This window comes from Aspergillus pseudoviridinutans (genome assembly GCF_018340605.1).
Source record: "Aspergillus pseudoviridinutans IFM 55266 DNA, scaffold_6, whole genome shotgun sequence".
NCBI classification, from domain to species: Eukaryota; Fungi; Ascomycota; class Eurotiomycetes; order Eurotiales; family Aspergillaceae; genus Aspergillus; species Aspergillus pseudoviridinutans.
The window spans coordinates 2,426,077-2,445,589 of record NW_025091286.1 but is presented as its reverse complement, the minus strand read 5'-3'; the positions used below and the strand labels follow the sequence as shown (position 1 = coordinate 2,445,589).

Sequence of the window (19,513 nt, the reverse complement as noted above, 5' to 3'; positions counted from 1 at the left end):
TCCACTCCTCATCCTTACCAAGACTCATAGCTACTGCCATCTCATCGACCGGGAGGAAGTCCTATATTTGACTATGTCTCAAGACGCGTAAACCTGTGTAGTGGGTATTGAGAAAGACAGCAACTTACACCGCAGATCTTTTCATTCCATACCACAGCACGTCCACGCCTCTTTCCAGCTCCCACCAAAGCTGTTCAGCATGTCCTCTTGTCAATCGACTATTCCGACCTAGCGGCTGGCAATTTCCGTCCTGGAGCCAAAGGCGTCGCTGTATATCAATTTCAACAACCCACATTTGCTGGAATCCCGGCCGATGATGCTCCAATCTACGCCTTAAATACGTACGACGTCCAGTTGAGAAGTGTCAAAGGTCTCTGAACGGCGTGCGGAATGAAAGTGCATGAAGCAAAATGGGTTAGGGTTTGTAGGGTCGGGAGTAAAATATCTTTCATTAAGACGATTAACTCAAGCATGATATAATGAAATTAATTCCCCGAGGGAAATCAATTTTACCCCAATTACCATGGCCTTGCTGCTCCCATTAAGGCCCTATACATATTGCCGTCCTTGGAAACTTGTATCTCCAATCTTCGCTTATATAAAAATCTACGAAGTTTACAGCACCTTTATTTATACGACAAACTGAATTGTGGATATAATATTTTAAACTCAGGGGCTCACCACCGCCCCAGTTAAGCTTATTTAAGCTTATTGGCGGTCATTGGTTCCTGGACACAGTCCTTAGCAGGTGGAGCTTGTCCAACTTCCTTTCCGTTGGTGAGCCTCGTTTGTCATCTGCATAGTCATGGTTGCTCAAGATCAAATGGTCTGTCAGATTTTGTACTACGAAACTAAGCTTTGCCCTCATTGCTGCTACAGAATCAGGGATTACCCGATTTAGTAAGATACGAGCCTTTACGTTGATTCGCCGGCTAGGGCCTAGGGATCTGCGACTAAGTCTTGGAAGTCTTCCAATGTCTGGGCCCCAGTAAAAAACTGGACTGGGTCATGGTCCACATAGTATACAGACATCTGTCAGATTCGCTAGATGAAAAGAGATGTTCTCTTGTGTGTTCCATGATGTTGTGTTGATTGTTCTAAGTCAGGGGCCATGTATCTAAAGCGGACTCTCTGCTGGTCTACCTAAGAGCTGACTAATCTAACAGCATCCTTGCAATACAGCAATCTTACACAGGCTACTGTACCCATATCCTTGTTTCTCCCCACTGATCCCAAACAAAGAAACGCGTCGGGAGGGGTACTCAGGGATACTCAGGGGCGTAAACAAAAAAGCGAGCATTCAGCTCAGCCTCGCTTCAACGATCCTCTAGCTTCATCCTGACTCCTTTCCTGGACTTGACCACCATAACTGACTGCCACTGCCCCCTTGGATGATTGCTAGACTACCTCACCATGCCGAGCCGCGATCTTCGAGACCAGCAAGCGCCTGCCAACCCTCCCTTGAACCCGGTCGGCTCAGGGCCGGCAGATGCACACAGCAATGAGGAAGAGGGTGATCCGTTCAAGCATCTGCCTGAGCACGAGAGGGTCATCCTCAAGAGACAGTTGGATCTGCCTGCCACCAAGGTCAATTACATGACGCTGTATCGTTATGCGAGACGGAATGACACGATCATCCTGGTCATCGCCTCGCTCGCAGCAATCGTCGGCGGTGCACTCATGCCTCTGATGACCGTCGTGTTTGGAGGGCTTGCAGGCACCTTCCGCAGCTTCCTACTGGGCGACATATCTGACAGCCAATTCACCAGCGAGCTTGCCAGATTCTCTCTGTACTTCCTCTACCTCGCTATTGGCGAGTTTGTGATGGTGTACTTGGCCACGGTCGGTTTCGTGTACGCTGGTCAACACATCACAGCAAAAATCAGACAGCAGTTCTTGGCCGCCATTCTGAGGCAGAATATTGCTTTTTTCGACGAGCTCGGCGCGGGTGAGATCACCACACGCATCACGGCCGACACCAATCTTGTCCAGGAAGGTATCTCAGAGAAAGTAGGATTGACCTTGACAGCCGTCGCGACCTTTATGGCCGCGTTCGTGATTGGTTTCATCAGATACTGGAAGCTCACGCTGATTCTGTGTTCCACTGTCGCCGCGATTGTTGTTACATTGGGCGCCGTGGGCTCGTTTGTCGCCAAGCTCAGCAAGAAATACCTCGGCCATTTTGCTGAAGGAGGAACGGTTGCGGAAGAGGTCATCAGCTCGATCCGAAATGCGGCTGCGTTCAATACGCAAGAGAAGCTGGCTCGACGATACGACGGGTATCTTGTCGAAGCAGAGAAGTCCGGTTTCAAGCTCAAGTCCGCCACCAGCTCAATGATTGGTTTCCTCTTTCTGTAAGTACAGCGAGTGGCGCAGCATCTTGCCGTCCAAATGGCGGTCTCTTGAATTACGTCAAACAGCCCAGCGTTCTGACCTTGCCTTTGTTGTTATAGGTACATCTACCTCAACTACGGCCTGTCTTTCTGGATGGGCTCCCGCTTCCTGGTGGATGGGTCCGTTGGATTAGCGCAAATCCTCACTATCCAAATGGCCATCATGATGGGAGCCTTTGCCCTCGGGAATATTACACCGAATATCCAGGCCATCACCACAGCGGTCGCCGCAGCCAACAAGATATACGCAACCATTGATCGTGTCTCTCCTCTCGACCCTTTATCGACCGAGGGGCAGAAGCTGGAGGAACTGCAAGGAAATGTGGAACTCAAGAATATCAGACACATATACCCTTCCCGCCCCGAAGTTGTTGTGATGGATGACGTGAGCTTACTGATCCCCGCGGGCAAGACTACTGCACTTGTTGGGGCTTCAGGCTCTGGGAAAAGCACTATAATCGGGCTGGTTGAGCGTTTCTACGATCCCGTCGGTGGATGCATACACATCGACGGCCATGATATCAAAGACCTGAATCTACGCTGGCTGCGACAACAAATTTCTCTGGTGAGCCAGGAGCCTACCTTATTTGCTACTACGATATTTGGCAATATCAAGCACGGTTTGATCGGAACAGCGCACGAGCATGAGTCCCAAAAAGCAATTTGTGAGCTGGTCGAACGTGCTGCTCGAATGGCAAACGTAAGTAAGGCAAATGTCATAATGCCCTGCCTCAGACACACCCTCTCTGCATGTAGCACATACGATACGATGTTCTGACTTCTTTGCTTTTCAGGCCCACGACTTCATCACGTCCCTTCCTGAGGGCTACACAACCGACATTGGCGAACGAGGGTTCCTTCTCTCAGGAGGTCAGAAACAACGCATTGCCATTGCTAGGGCCATGGTTAGCAATCCTAAGATCCTACTACTTGACGAAGCAACATCCGCACTCGACACGAAGAGCGAGGGAGTTGTGCAAGCCGCACTCGACAAAGCTGCCCAGGGACGGACCACTGTGATCATTGCTCACCGACTGTCTACTATCAAGAATGCGGACAATATTGTGGTTATGTCCCACGGACGTATTGTTGAACAGGGCACCCACGATGACCTTCTCCAGAAGAAAGGGGCTTACTACAACTTGGTCGAGGCTCAGCGAATCGCGACGAAGCAAGAGTCTAGAAACCAAGATGAAGAGCCCATTCTGTCTGAAACCAATTACGATTTGCGGCGACCCGAATTCAAGGAGCATCGCTACATCTCAGACAAAGAGGTTCAAGGAGAAGACCCTGACGACCTTCAGGTGGACGAGACACGATCAGACAGGACTGCATCGAGAAAGACACTTGCGAAGAAAGGACAAGAGGACATTGCCGACAACTATACCTTGTTCACACTGATTCGGTTTGTCGCTGGTTTGAACAAAAAAGAGTGGAAATATATGGTCTTTGGACTTTTACTCTCGGCCGTTTGTGGTGGAGGTAATCCAACACAAGCCGTCTTCTTCGCGAAGTGCATTACAGCTCTTTCGCTTCCTCTTTCAGAGAGCTCTGAGATACGGCGACAAGTCAATTTCTGGTCGCTGATGTATTTGATGCTCGCCTTTGTACAGCTGCTCGCTCTCACCTCTCAGGGTATTGCGTTCTCTTACTGCGCAGAGCGCCTTACCCATCGGGTTCGCGACCGAGCATTTCGATATATCCTCCGGCAAGACATTGCCTTTTTCGACAAACGTTCCTCGGGTTCTCTCACTTCTTTCCTGTCCACTGAGACCTCCCACCTGGCTGGGCTGTCTGGGATTACTCTTATGACGATTCTCTTGCTGGTCACCACCATAGTTGCCGCCTGCGCCATTGGTCTGGCCGTAGGGTGGAAGCTTAGTCTGGTGTGCATGTCCACCATCCCCCTCCTTCTCGCTTGTGGGTACTTCCGTTTGGCCATGCTGGTCCGACTCGAGAAGGAGAAGAAGGAAGCTTACAAAAGTTCCGCGAGCTATGCCTGCGAGGCCACTTCAGCCATCCGAACCGTGGCTTCCTTGACCCGCGAGGCGGACGTTTGCAATCACTACCACGAACAGCTCCTCTCGCAAGGCCGCAGGTTAGTGTTGTCGGTTCTCAAGTCATCCGTTCTTTACGCGGCATCTCAATCACTTCAATTTCTTTGCATGGCTCTCGGCTTTTGGTATGGAGGTATCTTGTTCGGCAGACACGAATATTCCATGTGGGTAGATGACAATTCCGCGAACAGACGCCGTATTAGTTCTAACCCTTATGTTCAGGTTCCAATTCTTCTTGTGTTTCAGCACAGTCATCTTCGGGGCACAGTCTGCAGGGACCATCTTCAGCTTTGCCCCAGATATTGCCAAAGCCACGCACGCTGCTGCTAGTCTCAAGGATCTCTTCGAGCGGACGCCGGAAATCGATAGCTGGAGCCATGATGGCGAGATGGTCCAGAGTATAGCAGGCCATGTCGAGTTCAGAAATGTCCACTTCCGGTAMCCGACGCGACCAAACCAGCTCGTTCTGCGAGGTCTCAATCTGCACGTCAAGCCCGGGCAGTACGTTGCGTTCGTCGGAGCTAGTGGATGTGGCAAGTCCACTGCAATTGCCCTCCTGGAGAGATTCTACGATCCAGTCCTCGGCGGAGTCTATGTCGACGGCAAGGAAATCTCGTCATTCAACATCAACAGTTACCGCTCCCATCTCGCACTTGTCAGCCAAGAGCCAACGCTCTACCAAGGTACCATCCGTGAGAATATTATGCTGGGTACAGACCGAGATGACGTTTCGGAAGACGAAATGGTGCTATGCTGCAAGAACGCAAACATCTACGATTTCATCATCAGTCTGCCAAACGGTTTCGATACCCTCGTTGGTAGCAAGGGCAGCATGCTGTCAGGTGGCCAGAAGCAACGTCTTGCAATAGCTAGAGCATTGCTCCGCAACCCCAGAATCCTTTTGCTGGATGAGGCCACTTCCGCTCTCGATTCAGAGTCCGAAAAGCTCGTGCAAGCTGCTCTGGATAATGCAGCTAAAGGCCGCACGACGATCGCCGTGGCGCATCGTCTCAGTACGGTGCAAAAGGCAGACATGATCTATGTCTTCAACCAAGGCCGCATCATCGAGTGTGGAACACATTCTGAGCTGATGCAGAAGCGGTCGGCATACTTTGAGCTTGTCCGCTTGCAGAATTTGGGCGAAATGTGACTCCTCTACCTGGGGACACCGAATCTTTGGCGTTTCTCAGAAAACGTCTGGTCGGAGAGTGACTATCGAATGGATTCTTTTTCTTCTCTTTTCTTTTTCGATGCCTGATGACTATGGTCATCCTGTGATCCTTACCTTTGATTATTTTTCTTCCCGTCTACGGAATCCTTCTCTGTATTTATCGCTTAACACTTCACCTGCTAGCCCAGTTCCCAGATCCCAAGCTTGCAGCAGCGACATTTTGGTATGAGTTTTATTATGGCCTTTTCTTACATAAATTGCGCTACCGGTGAAAGGTTGAGGAAATGCACAAGAAATACGGGCCAATTGTTCGCATCAACCCAATTCACTTACATATCAATGACCCCAACTACCGCGATGAAATATATGCCGGAGGCAAGCGTAAGCGCAATCGAGATCCCTGGTACTACCGCTCTGAGTCAAATGGCCCTCTGGGATGGCTTGGCATGATCGGCTAATCCTCCTTTCCATATATCTTCTCGTTGATCTTTTCCGCTTTTTGGTTCCATTTTTCGTCCGCTTCACCATAATCCTCTTCGAGAAGCGCTTTTAGGATGTAGACTGCACAGCGAGCAGTCCCAAAGCCCAATGTCCAGCCCGAACCTCCGTGTCCATAGTTGTGAACCAAAGGAAAGCCAGCCCGCGTATCCGCTCTCACCTTGACGTTCTTCTTGGTAAAAGGCCGCAAACCTTGAGCAAATGGGTAGTGATGGACAAACTCAGCATGTCGAAGGCTTGGCATGAATTCTCCAGCCCGATCCCACATAACGCGAACCTCAGGTGAACCAGGCTCTAGATTCGCCTGGTCATTATGTGGCTGGATAATTGACCCGACATAGAGAATATCGTCATTGCGGGGAACAATGAAAACGACGCCGGTGGGCGCCCCATTATTGTCCTTCTGCGCGGGAACGAGGTAGGCGTCATTCAAGTGATTAAATTGTCCATTACGAGTGTTGTCAACTCTCAGAATGGCGCCACGGACGGGGTAAACGTCCTCGTCACCGAGTAAAGCTTTAGCACCGAGGCCGGTGGCATTCACCACTGCATTAGCATCAAAAATCTCCAATAGGCTCTTGCCCTGATCGCGAAGATTACCCTTGATTTCTCGGGTCTCGAAATTGGCGCCTTTGCATTTCACCAGAGCCATGAGATATGCCATGGCCTTGTCCGTATTGATAATCGGGGCGTCATGAGTATAGCCGCATTTGAAGCCTCCACGGTAATCACGGCTGAAACTGAAGTCCTTGAACTCCCTTTCGAGGTCTTCCGTAGTTCTGTACCTCTTGTAGCCATGCATTCTGTGATCATCAACAGCTTCTTCGATACCCTGCAGTTTGATGGCATGGCTATCGTTCGCGTTAGGGTCACGGCCAGTGTCCCTTTTCAGTTCAATCGGCTCGAAAAAGAACTGGTGGAGCTGGGTGATATTCAGTCCGAACGACCGCCCTCTTCTTTCATGGGAATTTTGTATCTCTGCATAATTTTTGTAGAACTCGTAGCTCTGCAGAGCCCATTCTTGGTAGTGTTCTAGGGTGGACCATCCTTTACCCGCAGATACAATCTCGGTCAACCCACAGCCGCCTGGAGGGTACTCCCACAGCGCCCCCGCAATTTGTGAGGTGATGCGAGACTTCCCGAAATCTTTTGTCCACGCCCACTGTTCCGCCACGAGTGTGACTCGGTATCCGGAATCAAGAAGTATCCAAGCGACGGTCAATGCGCTGACGCCACCGCCCAAAATGAGGATGTGTTTGCTATCTTTGTTGCGCTTCTCCATGGGCTCATCGTTTGTAGATAGCTGAATTCTAGGGTATTCGAAATCGACTGCTCTACCGTCCCTCGTTATCGTTTGTCTACTTGCACGAAGAGTCACAATGCCATTGTCTGCCATGCTTATAGTGCAAAGATACTGCGACGCGTACGGTAGTGGGTAGACGTCACTGTTTTGAGGAGCGTAGGGTCGTTGTATAGTGTATTCCCGTCAATGATAAAATCTGGATTGCGAAAAGCGAAGGAAGGCGATGCAAATTGCAGGTATTTTAAACGGTAGGCCATGAAGGTAATTTGCAGCACCAAGAATATATCATCTCTTTTGGGTATATAGTAAGTATCCGTAACGCCGCTAACCCTGCCGCTTTGTTATTGGATCCTACAGCTCAAGATTGGACAGCCTCATTGTATTCATAAATTTCGGGACATACTGACCAACGGGGACTACAAATGCTACGGTCATTAAAGGCTTGTCACAGCCTCTCTCAGGTGGCACATATGAAGGATCAAACGCGCAGGGGTTCATTTCCTGCCAAGCAAAATCCTCCCAAATCAGAAATGATACCGGGAGTCTGCAATTTTCGCAGAATAATGCATCTTTTCTCTAGTATTTATCCAGCTCCAGCTGTTGTGGGTTACTGTGGTACATTCGCGGGGTCCAGGTCTTCCCCTAGCACGCCCTGACCGTCCTGCTGTTCTGTAGTATGATTGGGTCTTGACAGGTATTGGCTGCGTTGTGTTGCTAATTTATGGTGGCCCACACAGCACAATCATACCTAACCATAATGTGCATGACGCGTGCAATTCCCAGGCCAACCAATTGGGCCATTGCCCAGGCCCCTTTTGGATGACCTGAGGCCCCGATTAATTTGAGTCATTTTCCCTTCCCTGTCACGTCTAACACAGGTGATAAGAAGATCCGCTCACCTGGGATTAATGTGAAGTAAGACTGTCCCAAGGGGCCGATTAAGGGCATGTAGGCTTAATATGATAAGACCTTTGCTCATGGTTCCAACAGGTAACTCAGGGCGGAGGATGTGCTTCCTCTGAGTAGTTGAAACTGACCTGGTCGCAACGTCGATTACGTTGAGTGGACCCGACAGTTTGGGATAGGGTGTGATAGCTATACATTAGCGCGATGTAGGTTTGGCTTGGCCTTGACCCTGGTGCCCTTTTGACCGTCTGGTAAATGGCTTGTCTCAAGATTTGGATTCTCTAACTAGGTACCCAATGTTTGCCAGTAGACCATCAACATTTGTCTTTATGACATTGACATTGCATTGCGAACTCACATATACATCAAGTCAATGTGAATGTGACTAAGACTTAATCCATTTATTTCAAACACCAATTTTAAGCAAACAACATATTCTCCTTGAGCAGTCAAACTGCCAAGATCTCACAATGTCCCTCGAGTTGTTGAGTCTCTCATCCCAAAATGGCTTTGCTTCGCATCTCCGCCACTTCGAATCAAGTTACAGGAGGTTGCTTTGATGAGCAAAGTCATAATACTGCCACTTAATATCCAGTGCTAGGTGGCTGTAAGGTGCACCATGCATCCATGTCTAGTAGAGAGCTCAGCCACCGCCACCGCTTAAGGACAACAAAACCCCGTGGACGACAGTCCTGGAAACCAACAAGGATAGACTAGCTTAAATTGAAGGGCCTATTAAGGATGAATCAATGCTGCTCTTCAAAAAATCGAACCCATTCTGCCCCCACTAATCAAGTTTCTTGAGACCCGCTTCCAAGTTTCTGCCAGGAACCTGTCTAGGTAGGCAGGTTCAACACCCAATCGTTCTGTCCATTGTCCCAAAGCTTTATCTGTTTCGTCTTGAATGCATGCCAGTCCATACACTATCAACTTACTCTGATATTTCTCAGCCTTGAACGGGAAGGGGCTGTGGCTGTATATAATATATCTAATGCTGAATTTTCTGGCAATGGTTGGTGCGAGTGGCAGTCTAATGTGGCCACAGGTTGAAAGTCTAACCCTTTTAAAAACACTATCATGGAGTATATAACTCATTCATATCTCTCCTTTTCGCTGTCTGTGAAGAAGGAGCAACGGGGTATTCTTATTCCCAATGGTCCCTCACCCGAGGACGTACCGGTTGTACTTCAGTTGATGAAAGCCTGCATAGCGCCAAACAAGAGCTGGCCGGTCCGTCACGTCCCATCCTTATTCACTGCATACACTACATGGTAGACTTCCCCTGAAGCAACTTCTTGAGATACGGCATTTCCAAATTCATGGAACTACAAAGTAATAGGACGAAGTCAGTACATATAGCTTAGAATCCCAGAGAGGCCGACCTCTCCTGTTATGCTTTATTGGCTGCGCTTTGGTAACAATATATTCGCAAGTACGAAAACAAAATACAAGTAGCTTGGTACAACGCTTGATACAAGCTTTCAGAGGATTGCGACTCCTCAATCTTAACTACAATGGAATCCTCCGAGGGTGCAAAATAACAGCAGTTGCTGCCTAAGAATCCATGACCTTCACTAACTGGCATAGGGATTCTCTGACAACGCTGCTAGCCGAGGACCAGAATGACAGTATACTCATTACGTAACGTTTCCTGATATAATTATATAAATATGGATTTAGTGACACTAGAGCACCATATCAGCCTAGGCTAGATTTCAGAGTACATGGCCCTACATTCTAGATGGGTTTAGGGTACCCAAGTGGGCCAGTGTTAAGTGCTGCTTTCAGTTCAGCCCCAAGGATAGTGCGTAGTAAGTGTCATTTTAGTAAGACAAGGCTTAGCAAGATTAAGGCTAGCGCCGGGGAGATAAGGCAGTCTTAATTTACATCCCCCCAACCAGAGTTTGCATGTGGATCCTGTCAGGGCCCACACTATACATAAAGAAGTACACCTGTTGTATTCCCTGCTGTGCTGACCCTACTACTATCATTCCTACTGGCTAGAGATGGTTGTCTGGACACCTTTTTGGCTGAGCGGTTGGATGTATGACAACACCTGTTTGGGAAGATAAAAACAAAATACCAGCCAAGTAGAGAATATCCAACAAAGAAGTAATTGAGGATGAGGTACAGATTCCTTTCTATATTTACTCTTGAGGGATAAAAGGTTGCATCCACTATATGATTATGTTTTTCTTTAAAAAGGAGAATGATGTAAATAGCTACAGATGATTTATTATTAAGAGAAATTTTACGAGCGCCTTCTATGGTGTATAATCCTACACTCTTGAAGCTGATACTTGCGATTATCCGCCTTAAATGAGGAAAGGTATCAAGATGAATTCGGCTAAGAACCGCATCGTCAAAGCCGGCTGCTCCGTTTGTCGTCAAGAATACAATTTCTTCATGGTGTTAGATCTTAACATACTGGTCATCTAGGCCTTCTAGTCACCCGTAATTAGTAAAAATATGCACTCCACGCATGACACTATTACTAGGTGGAATTATAGGCATATATATTTAGTACGGAGAATATCGACTCTGTGCATGATACTATTACTCGGACTGTAAGTTGATTATTATGGAGCACTGGGCAGGATTAAAAGAGATTCAATACTAGAAGTGAACATTGTGAACTGACTGTAAGAAATATACATGGAATATAGCATACTTCGTAAATGATTTATCATATTCCAAGGTCCGCGAATTATATACTCGCTTATCTGCTGCTGTTATCAGGGATCAAATCAAAGATATCCTGATGATATCTTCAGCACAAGAGCTTCCGCCTCTGTCCTAAGCATACCACCCAAATCAAAGTCTATCTAAAACCTCTCATCATGGGAAACACGCGCCATCTGATGAAGTCTGCTAGAAGTCTTCGACCGTTTCCGCGGAGTATACAGCACCCCGTCAGCCTGCTGTGGCAGTTTATTAGGCCTAGTCCGTAGATCCCACTGACGCTGTAAACCAACTAAAAGGTCTTTTGCTCTTTGGGCGCTTTTCCAGGAAAGACTGAACTCATCCAAGGCTCTGAAACAAGTCGTTAGATACAGTGAGATATTACCTTGAGAGTCGGAGGGGTATTTCGAGACGGCGGCGAAGAGGAGGAATAGGATGGCGGAGGATGTTATAGAAACTGCTTGTACATTAATTCGGCGCAGTGTGTAGCGAGACTCATACATATTCAGAATTTTGGAGATAGCTATGGCGGATTGGATGCACATTTCGCGGGCGTGCGTGTATCCGGGTCCTCTTGGTGGTTGCGGTTGTAGGTGGCTTTTTGATATCCATGGTCTGTGGGCGTAGATTATGTTCTGGTGGTATTGCATGCTTTGCTGTCGGTTAGAGAGAGATGTGGCAAGAAAGCAGGTTACTTACTGGAGAAGCAGCACATGCGGAAGGTATGGCGAGGCGGCATCATCAAGATCAATCTGTAAAATAGGCGGAAGGGTAGCTTTCCACTTTTGGAGCTCAGCGACAATTTTCGCATTGAGCTCTTGTAGAATCTCTTTTGAGATACTGGAGGTACCGTATCTGTTGGGGATGTCAATCGGTGCCGGACGTGATATTAACATAGATTCTTACAGGATATACCCGCAAGGAGCCATCAGCTCGCAAAGGGAAACTAGTTGTTGGCTGATTGCGTCTTTGATGTCCAGCAAACCAGAGTCGTGGCTGGCAGAAGACGACGGCTCGCAGGATGTCCATCCGAAATGCCCTCTGGAACCTGCGTTCTGACAGGGCTTTCCAACCGTCACATCGTCCATGCTGGTGCGAAAGGGTCTACCTAGATGGAATCCTAATTGGCTAGACAATAGTTAGAAAATCTACGTACCCAAACATATGCAGTGGGAGGGTATGACAAACTGGTCAACAATGTATGCGGTCCAGAAGACAGTCCTGCGAAGGTCTGCATCGGCAGCTGAGATCATCCCTGCAGACACGTAGCTAGACATGTCAAGGTGCAAAGCAAGATCGAATGCTAGCCTCAATGCCGATCCTTATGCACCAAGTAAGTTTTCTTGAATGAATTCACTGAGGTTTCAAGATGGAGTTACCGCTATATAGCCACCCTCTTGCATCTTTTCCGTTTCCAATCTCATGGCTGCTCAAGATGACCAATGCTTGAATGGTGGCAACACAAGGAGAATCTAATTCTGTTTCAAGTATTGACTTGGCGCGATCGCCAAAGAAATCGACAAGCGTCTTCGGAAACGTGATAAAGGTCGGATGGTATCGAGACTCGAAAGCACTACCAAGCGCACACCTTGCTGGAATTGTCAGGGTGGGTGCTTCGAGAGCATTGGCAATAGAAATGACTCACATTGCACTCCGCAGTGCCTCTGAATAGAAAGGAGTCTCTTCCATATTTTTCCACTTTTCTTTTGCTTCTTCGTAGATACGTCGATCAACGACATGGAATGACGGGTCCTGCCAGGTGAAATAAAGGTCGAGAAGGTGATCTTCTACAGCCGCAGGAATTTCGTCCTCTGGCCCATAAGGATAGGTGAGGCTTCGCTGATCGGCTTCGTAACTGTCAGAGGATGACATTTCCCTCAAATTGAAGGTGGATGTTGGGCCATAAAAACGTGTCTTCCCTCCAGGGCCGATTTTTAAGGTACCAACCCGGTCGGAGATCTCATCAACCAGGCCTTCGATGTCGGATATGCTAGCCGGTTCCTTGAAAAGGGTAGAGCCACTTTCGCTATAAACGGTTTCGATAGATCCTGTCTGGGCCGTTGGTGGTATAGCCAGTCCATCATTTGGCGAAGAGCCTAAGAATAATTGTTGTTGTTGTTGCATGTCGGATGAAGAGGGCGTAATGTTTATACCGAAGTCTAGGTCAAAAAGCCAGGCGTTAAATATACTGCCCGGACTGTCTTCTGCCAAGAGCCTCAAGACCGATTGATCACCTTGAAGGGCAATGATTGAAGAGTCATTAAGTTGTGGAATTGACGACAAAGCCGAATCCGGTAAACAGTCACCGTGCTCAGTTAAGGGCGGACTGATGGCTTGCTGTGTCATTCCAAGGGAGTCAAGAATGTTTTGCAGGGTAGCACCCTTATCATCAGGCATTTTGGGGGGCTGAAGGCCATTTTCATGAATAAATTGACACAATTGATCGACTCTGAAGGTCAGAAGCTCTATTGCGACACGAAGAGGTAACCTATCATCATGGTGAAGTCTTAGTCTCAAGATGGTCCCATCATGATTGCACAGTAGAATAATTATCTCACTTTCTCTTATCAAAGGTTTGATAGCGGCATTCCTTTTTTTTGCTTGTGCAATGAGAGCAAGATGGTACTTTGCCATCACACTGTTTTTGAGTTAATTTAGCAAAGAGTTAAAATTGTGGCAGGAAATACCTTCACTTTGCTCTCCCGACATGAGATGCATGCCATGGTGGCATGTCGTCGCTTCACATACTGTTTTGTAGAGCTCATTATTGTGATGTACCCTGTCCTGATGGAAACAACAGGAACAGAATACAAATGAGATTGAGAAACCCGGGGTATGCAGACTACCCCGCAATGGTGGTTGTAGATTGTGGAGTTCGCCCGTTCTGCAGATCCAATCGGTCAAACCCCGCTCGGACTCGGTGTAGTAATGACGTTCCGGTTCGGTGAATGGATTCCGGCGAACTTTCTCTTCAGATTCAACTGCTTTCATGTTAATATTGCATCTCACCGGGCAGTAGTAATATAAATCTCATGTAAATTAAGTAGTCTGGCATTCCCTGGATGGGCTTCGAATTGGATCTGCTATCTCGCTATTTCTCATAGATACTGATGAACCCATCATCCTTTTAACCCTTTTTGCGATATTTCTACAAGACGCCCAGGGAAAAGCGCTTCAGTATGCGATCACTGCTGCTTGCGGTGCTGGGTTTCTTCTCTTCGGCCATGACCAGGGTGCTTTTGGTGGCCTCCTGGACAACGAACCCTTTTTGAGGTCCTTTGACTTCCCGGGGGCTACGATCCAAGGTCAGATTGTGGCAACATACGACATCGGCTGCATTACCGGAACACTCGTGTCCATGTATGCCAGTGACAAATTGGGTCGTAGAAGATGTTTTCTCATCGGCTGCGCGATTTTGATCGTCGGTGCAATCCTCCAAACGGCTTCAAATGCCCTCGCGCAGATGATTGTCGGCCGTGTGGTCGCAGGAATCGGAAACTGAATGAATGCCATTGCTATACCTATCTGGCAGACAGAAACTGCGCGGCCAAAAGATCGGGGTATTCTCATTTCTTTTCAGCTGATCACAGATGTTTTTAGCATTGTGATCACAAATGTAAGTACTCATCAGCCTTAATAACCAAGCCTAATAACTCACTGGGATGTAATGGATGAACTACAGCTTTACCTTTATTCCACACTCAGATATGAGCTGGCGTTTTCGTCTGGCATTCCAGTGCTTCTTTGCCATCATTACCATTGCCTTAGTTCATGTCGCACCAGAGTCGCCTCACTGGCTTATTATGAAGAATCATATTACTGAGGCACAAAACATTCTTGCTAGGCTCTTATCAGAGCCAGATAACGATCTTTCTGTTACCAGTGAGATTCAAAATTTAGTTGCTGCTGTTCAAGGCTGAATTGCAGAAGTCGGTGACCAAAGAAATTTTCACTTGGGATAGCAAGCAGCAAACACTTCGCCATATGCTTCTGGGAGCTGGTACTGCATTCTTCCAACAGGTGGGAGGTGCCAACATTATTGCATATTACCTCCCAGTGGTCTTTACGCGATCAGTCGGTCTGAGCAGTCGCACGGCTTTGATCTTGTCCACTGTAGATTCCATGTCGCTCATGTTCTGGGGCTCAATTGCAGCTCTCTTGATCGATCATGTTGGGCGAAAGAGGCTAATGCTCATGGGCGTGGCAGCCACTAGCGTTTATTTTGCTCTTGTTGCTGTGGGTTTGCGATATGACGGGCCAGACAACAAGGGTATGTCGATCATGGCTGTGGTTTTCATTTTCGTCTACTACGTCTTCTACAGATTGTCGCTCCTATCGTAATTCCCTATATATACCCCGCGGAGATCAATTATCAGAAAATGCGCAACATTGGCACGTCTTTTGCCACAACAGTCCATTGGCTTTTCGTCTATGTTGTTGTTGCGGCCACCCCTACCGCGATCCAAAAAGTCCAGAGGCGGTATTACATGCTCTACTCCATTTTCAGGTTTTGCTTTATCCCACTAATATACTACTTCTACGTTGAGACTGCGACATTGTCCTCAGAACAAGTTGATCGACTCTTTGAAATCAAGCATGATGCAGGAAAAGACATATGAGTTGGGCAGACGCGACACGGATCGCTCGTACTGAGAGTGATGATTTGCAGGGTGTGTATGGAGAAGGATGCCATTATTAATGCAGAGCACTGCGAAACTGCTCCCTGAATACACCATGGCAAATCGAAATATGGCCGAGATGGATCGGAGTGGGTGTATTTGGAAACATTCACTTTGAATCTCAATGTACATCCAGTTAGTAAGGAGTTCATAGCATCTGCCAACTATCCTTTCATTTTGATTTCCACTTACCTCGGATCCATTTCCCCGCTGAACTGGTATACTTTAGGATCTTGGGAGTCAGGTACTCATGACCAGCCTATTCGTAGCATTTCGTATATTATCATCGGACATTGAAATCCGAAACTTTTGCTAGAGTCCCACACCAGGACCACACGGCACAAATGGGCTCCGTTGTGTATATAGCCTTGACCCCCGTCCTCGCCTTTTCTGTGTCTCTTCAAGCTCTTGAGACATCTTCTTTCTTTCATGATATCAGTTTCGCAATAATGGTCACCCAAAAACTCCGTGTCGGTATCGCAGGCCTTGGCCGTATGGGTAGGCATTCCCACTCTCGTGATATTCGCAGTATATCTAACCGTAAACAGGCAAGCGCCATGCCATCAACTTCCATGAGCTCACTGCCCGCGCAGACGTGGTAGCTGCAAGTACTCCCGATCATAATGAGCGTGACTGGGCAGCGGAGAACCTTCAAGGGGTGCAAATCTTCCAGGACTACGATGAAATGCTCGAAAAAGCCGATCTGGAAGCTGTTGTAATTGCGAGTATCACCGCTGTGCACGCAGAGCAAGCTCTGAAAGCAATTAAGAAAGGTCTTCATGTTCTCTGCGAGAAGCCATTGAGCATTGATGTTGAAGTGGTATGTTCATTTGCCCCTTATCCTTGTGAAGATTTGATGCCGACGAGCGATACTATGGCATAGGCCCAATCTGTGGTCTCCGCATACGAGCAGTCCCTCAAAACATATCCGCAGCAAAAAGTGATGTGCGCCTTCTCTCGTCGTTTCGATGCGTCATACCGCGAAGCCCATGAGAGAGTCAAGAAGGGCGAATTTGGATCTCCGGTGCTTTTTCGATCTCAAACAGCAGATCTGTACGATTCATCAGGGTTCTTCGTCGAGTACGCGAAGACGAGTGGTGGTATTTTTGTGGACTGTTCTATTCACGACATTGACCTCATGCTTTGGTTCCTGGGAGAGAATCGCAAGATCAAGAGCTTGCAGGCAGTTGGTGTTTGTGCCGTTCATCCAGGGCTAGAGGCGAGCAATGACCGGGATAATGCAATCGCGACTGTGGAGTTTGAGGGTGGGAAGATAGCGGCTTTGTATTGTTCGCGTATGATGGCGGCTGGGCAGGAGGACACCTCAGAAATCATCTGTGAGAAAGGTTCTGTGAGGGTGAATATGCAAGTGAGGAAGAATCATGTTGAAATTCATGACTCACAGGGGGCCAGACGTGAGCTGCCACAGCATTATTATGAAAGGTTCCGGGAAGCATTCATTACTGAGGCTTATGAGTTCACAGCTTGCTGCCTGGATAACATACCACCTCCAATAAGCTTGCAAAGCTCCGTCAAGGCAGTTTCTATCGGGCAAGCATTGCAGCGAAGTCTTATTAGCGGCGAGAAGATTTTCTTTGATGGAAGAACCATCAAAAACTAGATTAACCGCTTATTACCCGGTACCACCTTGTCCTATGGTTTTCATCAGGTACATAGAGAGCACAGATTTCTTCAGCTTCTTAGCCAAGATAATGATGCCACTTCGTATATTCCGCTCCTCGAACAAATGCTACGGAGACTTTTGTGGAGAACCAAAAATAGCTTCGTGATGTGGGGTTATACCAAGACTCTTAGGGTGGTTGCAAGGTCGGGTCAGACGTACTCATCAGCATCTCCGAGGTCTCTTCCCCTCAGAAAAAAAGCCTTTGTTGGCACAGATCGGAGCTTGAATAGTATCTACTCAACTGTCGGGTCGGGAATACAGGTCGGTAAGTTGGCTGACAAAGGGTTGGCTGACTGTATCCTGCTGTTGGGAGGGGGTTAGGTCTCCGAGCACCAATCAATATCATATCATAAGCACCCCGCATTCCGTCGCTTTCCCCTACTGGGTCCCGTAGCTGGGGAATATTTGCCCCGACGTGGATAGGAGGCTGCTGACGCTATACAGGCCAATAGGATATATTTCATTTCCCATCATGACAACATTGCAGCTGCACAGGAATATAATTTCCGACGGCGCCTGCCGTACTATTGAATGGGAAAAAAATATGCGAATAGATATCACAGGTCAGTCAAATCTCCACGTAGAAAGCTTATCACTTCGTCTCACCTATCAGACTACTACTGAATAGCCGATTGCCATAGTGTGTTTCCAGGTGGTCTCGGAGAGAAACCCCGAGTCAAGTATCCCCTCCCGTACTGGTAGTTTGTCAAATAGAGGCCAAGATGAAGGGATCTCAGAAACGAATCTCTCCGCCATAACTCTTTCAAAAACATACGAATATTCTCATGAAAACTACGGAAACGAGTTGTGAACATTGGGCAGTTACAGCTACTGTATCCTGCCTGACTTGATTTTCAAATGCTCTATGAGAGCCAGAAACACCGAAGAGTATCATTTTTAAGCACATATTTCTGAAAAGGAAATAGCATACTGCTCAAAAATTGAATTAGTTCTAAGATTTAACGAGCGAACTAAAAGCATAAATTGGGATGCCGTGTTGGCCATTGGAGCGGCTTCAATACTTTGCATCCATGTCATACACATATGAACACTCAAAACTTAGAGGAAAATCCATGGAGAGGAGCTATCACCATCTCAGAACCTTTGTTGGGAAATACTCATCAATGAGTTCGAGATAGTAAGGCTACAATCACGTTAGCACACAGCTTTGTAACGTGGTGTTATGTAGAAATGATTCTCACCTTCAACTCTTCAACATTTGGCACCTCATCACTCTTGGAGTATAAGTCATACGGATTGAAGGCCCGTACAGCTTCAAGCATCTTCTTGTCATGTTCATTCATAAGCTCATGATAGGCGTTCTCGCGATGCCACGGATAAAACGAGTGGTATCGAATCATAGCAAGTCCCTCGTCGGGAATGGTCGACTGATCCTTGACAATATGATAAAGGTATTCATCATGTCCCCAAGAGAGCATGACATTCTCTAGACCACAGCCAGGGGAGTAGATACCGAACTTGGTGCTGTAGATTGGGTGCTTAAAATCCTCATTCTCCTTGAAAGACTCAGTCCCGTAGATGATTCTATCATCGAACGCACACCCGACGGGGAAGGTGTCTCCAACCACGTCCCATTGGCCCTGAGCACCGAAGAAGAAAAGGAGCTTGCCAAGATCATGGATCAACCCAACAAGTTGCATCCAGCGTGGCTTGCCCTCTTTGCGGATAGCTTCAGCGGACTGGAGCAGGTGTGTCATTTGAGATTCTTGGGTATCAGGGTCACATTCGTCAATGAACGTGTTCAGCTTCTCCATTGCTTCCCAAACAGTCATGTATGCGCGGGTCTTGTTGTGGAAGTCATTACGGGCCTTTAAGTTGAACGCCACCGTTTGTAGGGTGTGCTGCTGAGTATAGAAATTCTTGACTCGCTCACAAGCATCGTTGAACTGGCGGAAGGTTGTCTTGTCCTTGGCTTTGTCGAATTCGGACTCAACGTACAGGTCCGTTGCGGCTTGCTGTGCGTTTGCCTTGAGGACATTGACGGCGTCGATATTATCCGAAGTGGCTTCAATATTTGTCGAAACTGGATGAAGGACAGCGGATACCATTTTGAGAGCACTTGATTGTCAGCGAAAATGGAAGGAAATGCAGAGACAAAATCGATGGTTGCAGAGATGGG

General features: G+C 47.6%; 7 protein-coding genes across 7 annotated transcripts; 2 read left to right on the top strand and 5 right to left on the bottom strand.

The window, feature by feature from the left end:
• Positions 1-1,413: 1,413 nt before the first annotated feature.
• Positions 1,414-5,600, top strand: Asppvi_009286 (ABC transporter ATP-binding protein; the record flags this gene model as incomplete). Its single annotated transcript, XM_043305143.1, has 4 exons — positions 1,414-2,354; positions 2,454-3,093; positions 3,188-4,491; positions 4,697-5,600. The coding sequence occupies 4 exons, from the start codon at positions 1,414-1,416 to the stop codon at positions 5,598-5,600; spliced, it is 3,789 nt and encodes a 1,262-aa protein (XP_043161078.1).
• A 475-nt stretch (positions 5,601-6,075) lies between these two features.
• Positions 6,076-7,515, bottom strand: Asppvi_009285 (FAD-dependent oxidoreductase; the record flags this gene model as incomplete). The annotated part of the gene is made up of 1 exon (XM_043305142.1): positions 6,076-7,515. The coding sequence occupies one exon, from the start codon at positions 7,513-7,515 to the stop codon at positions 6,076-6,078; it is 1,440 nt and encodes a 479-aa protein (XP_043161077.1).
• Positions 7,516-11,705: 4,190 nt separating this feature from the next.
• On the bottom strand, positions 11,706-12,098 carry Asppvi_009284 (fungal specific transcription factor domain-containing protein; the record flags this gene model as incomplete). The annotated part of the gene is made up of 2 exons (XM_043305141.1): positions 11,706-11,865; positions 11,917-12,098. 2 exons carry the CDS (start codon positions 12,096-12,098, stop codon positions 11,706-11,708), a joined length of 342 nt encoding a protein of 113 aa, XP_043161076.1.
• Positions 12,099-12,363: 265 nt separating this feature from the next.
• On the bottom strand, positions 12,364-13,407 carry Asppvi_009283 (fungal specific transcription factor domain-containing protein; the record flags this gene model as incomplete). Its single annotated transcript, XM_043305140.1, has 2 exons — positions 12,364-12,598; positions 12,656-13,407. 2 exons carry the CDS (start codon positions 13,405-13,407, stop codon positions 12,364-12,366), a joined length of 987 nt encoding a protein of 328 aa, XP_043161075.1.
• A 751-nt stretch (positions 13,408-14,158) lies between these two features.
• Asppvi_009282 (uncharacterized protein) lies at positions 14,159-14,370 on the bottom strand (the record flags this gene model as incomplete). Its single annotated transcript, XM_043305139.1, has 2 exons — positions 14,159-14,303; positions 14,336-14,370. The coding sequence occupies 2 exons, from the start codon at positions 14,368-14,370 to the stop codon at positions 14,159-14,161; spliced, it is 180 nt and encodes a 59-aa protein (XP_043161074.1).
• A 1,768-nt stretch (positions 14,371-16,138) lies between these two features.
• Positions 16,139-17,310, top strand: Asppvi_009281 (uncharacterized protein; the record flags this gene model as incomplete). The annotated part of the gene is made up of 3 exons (XM_043305138.1): positions 16,139-16,187; positions 16,238-16,509; positions 16,573-17,310. 3 exons carry the CDS (start codon positions 16,139-16,141, stop codon positions 17,308-17,310), a joined length of 1,059 nt encoding a protein of 352 aa, XP_043161073.1.
• A 1,150-nt stretch (positions 17,311-18,460) lies between these two features.
• Asppvi_009280 (inositol oxygenase) lies at positions 18,461-19,442 on the bottom strand (the record flags this gene model as incomplete). The annotated part of the gene is made up of 2 exons (XM_043305137.1): positions 18,461-18,517; positions 18,576-19,442. 2 exons carry the CDS (start codon positions 19,440-19,442, stop codon positions 18,461-18,463), a joined length of 924 nt encoding a protein of 307 aa, XP_043161072.1.
• Between the last annotated feature and the right edge of the window lie 71 nt (positions 19,443-19,513).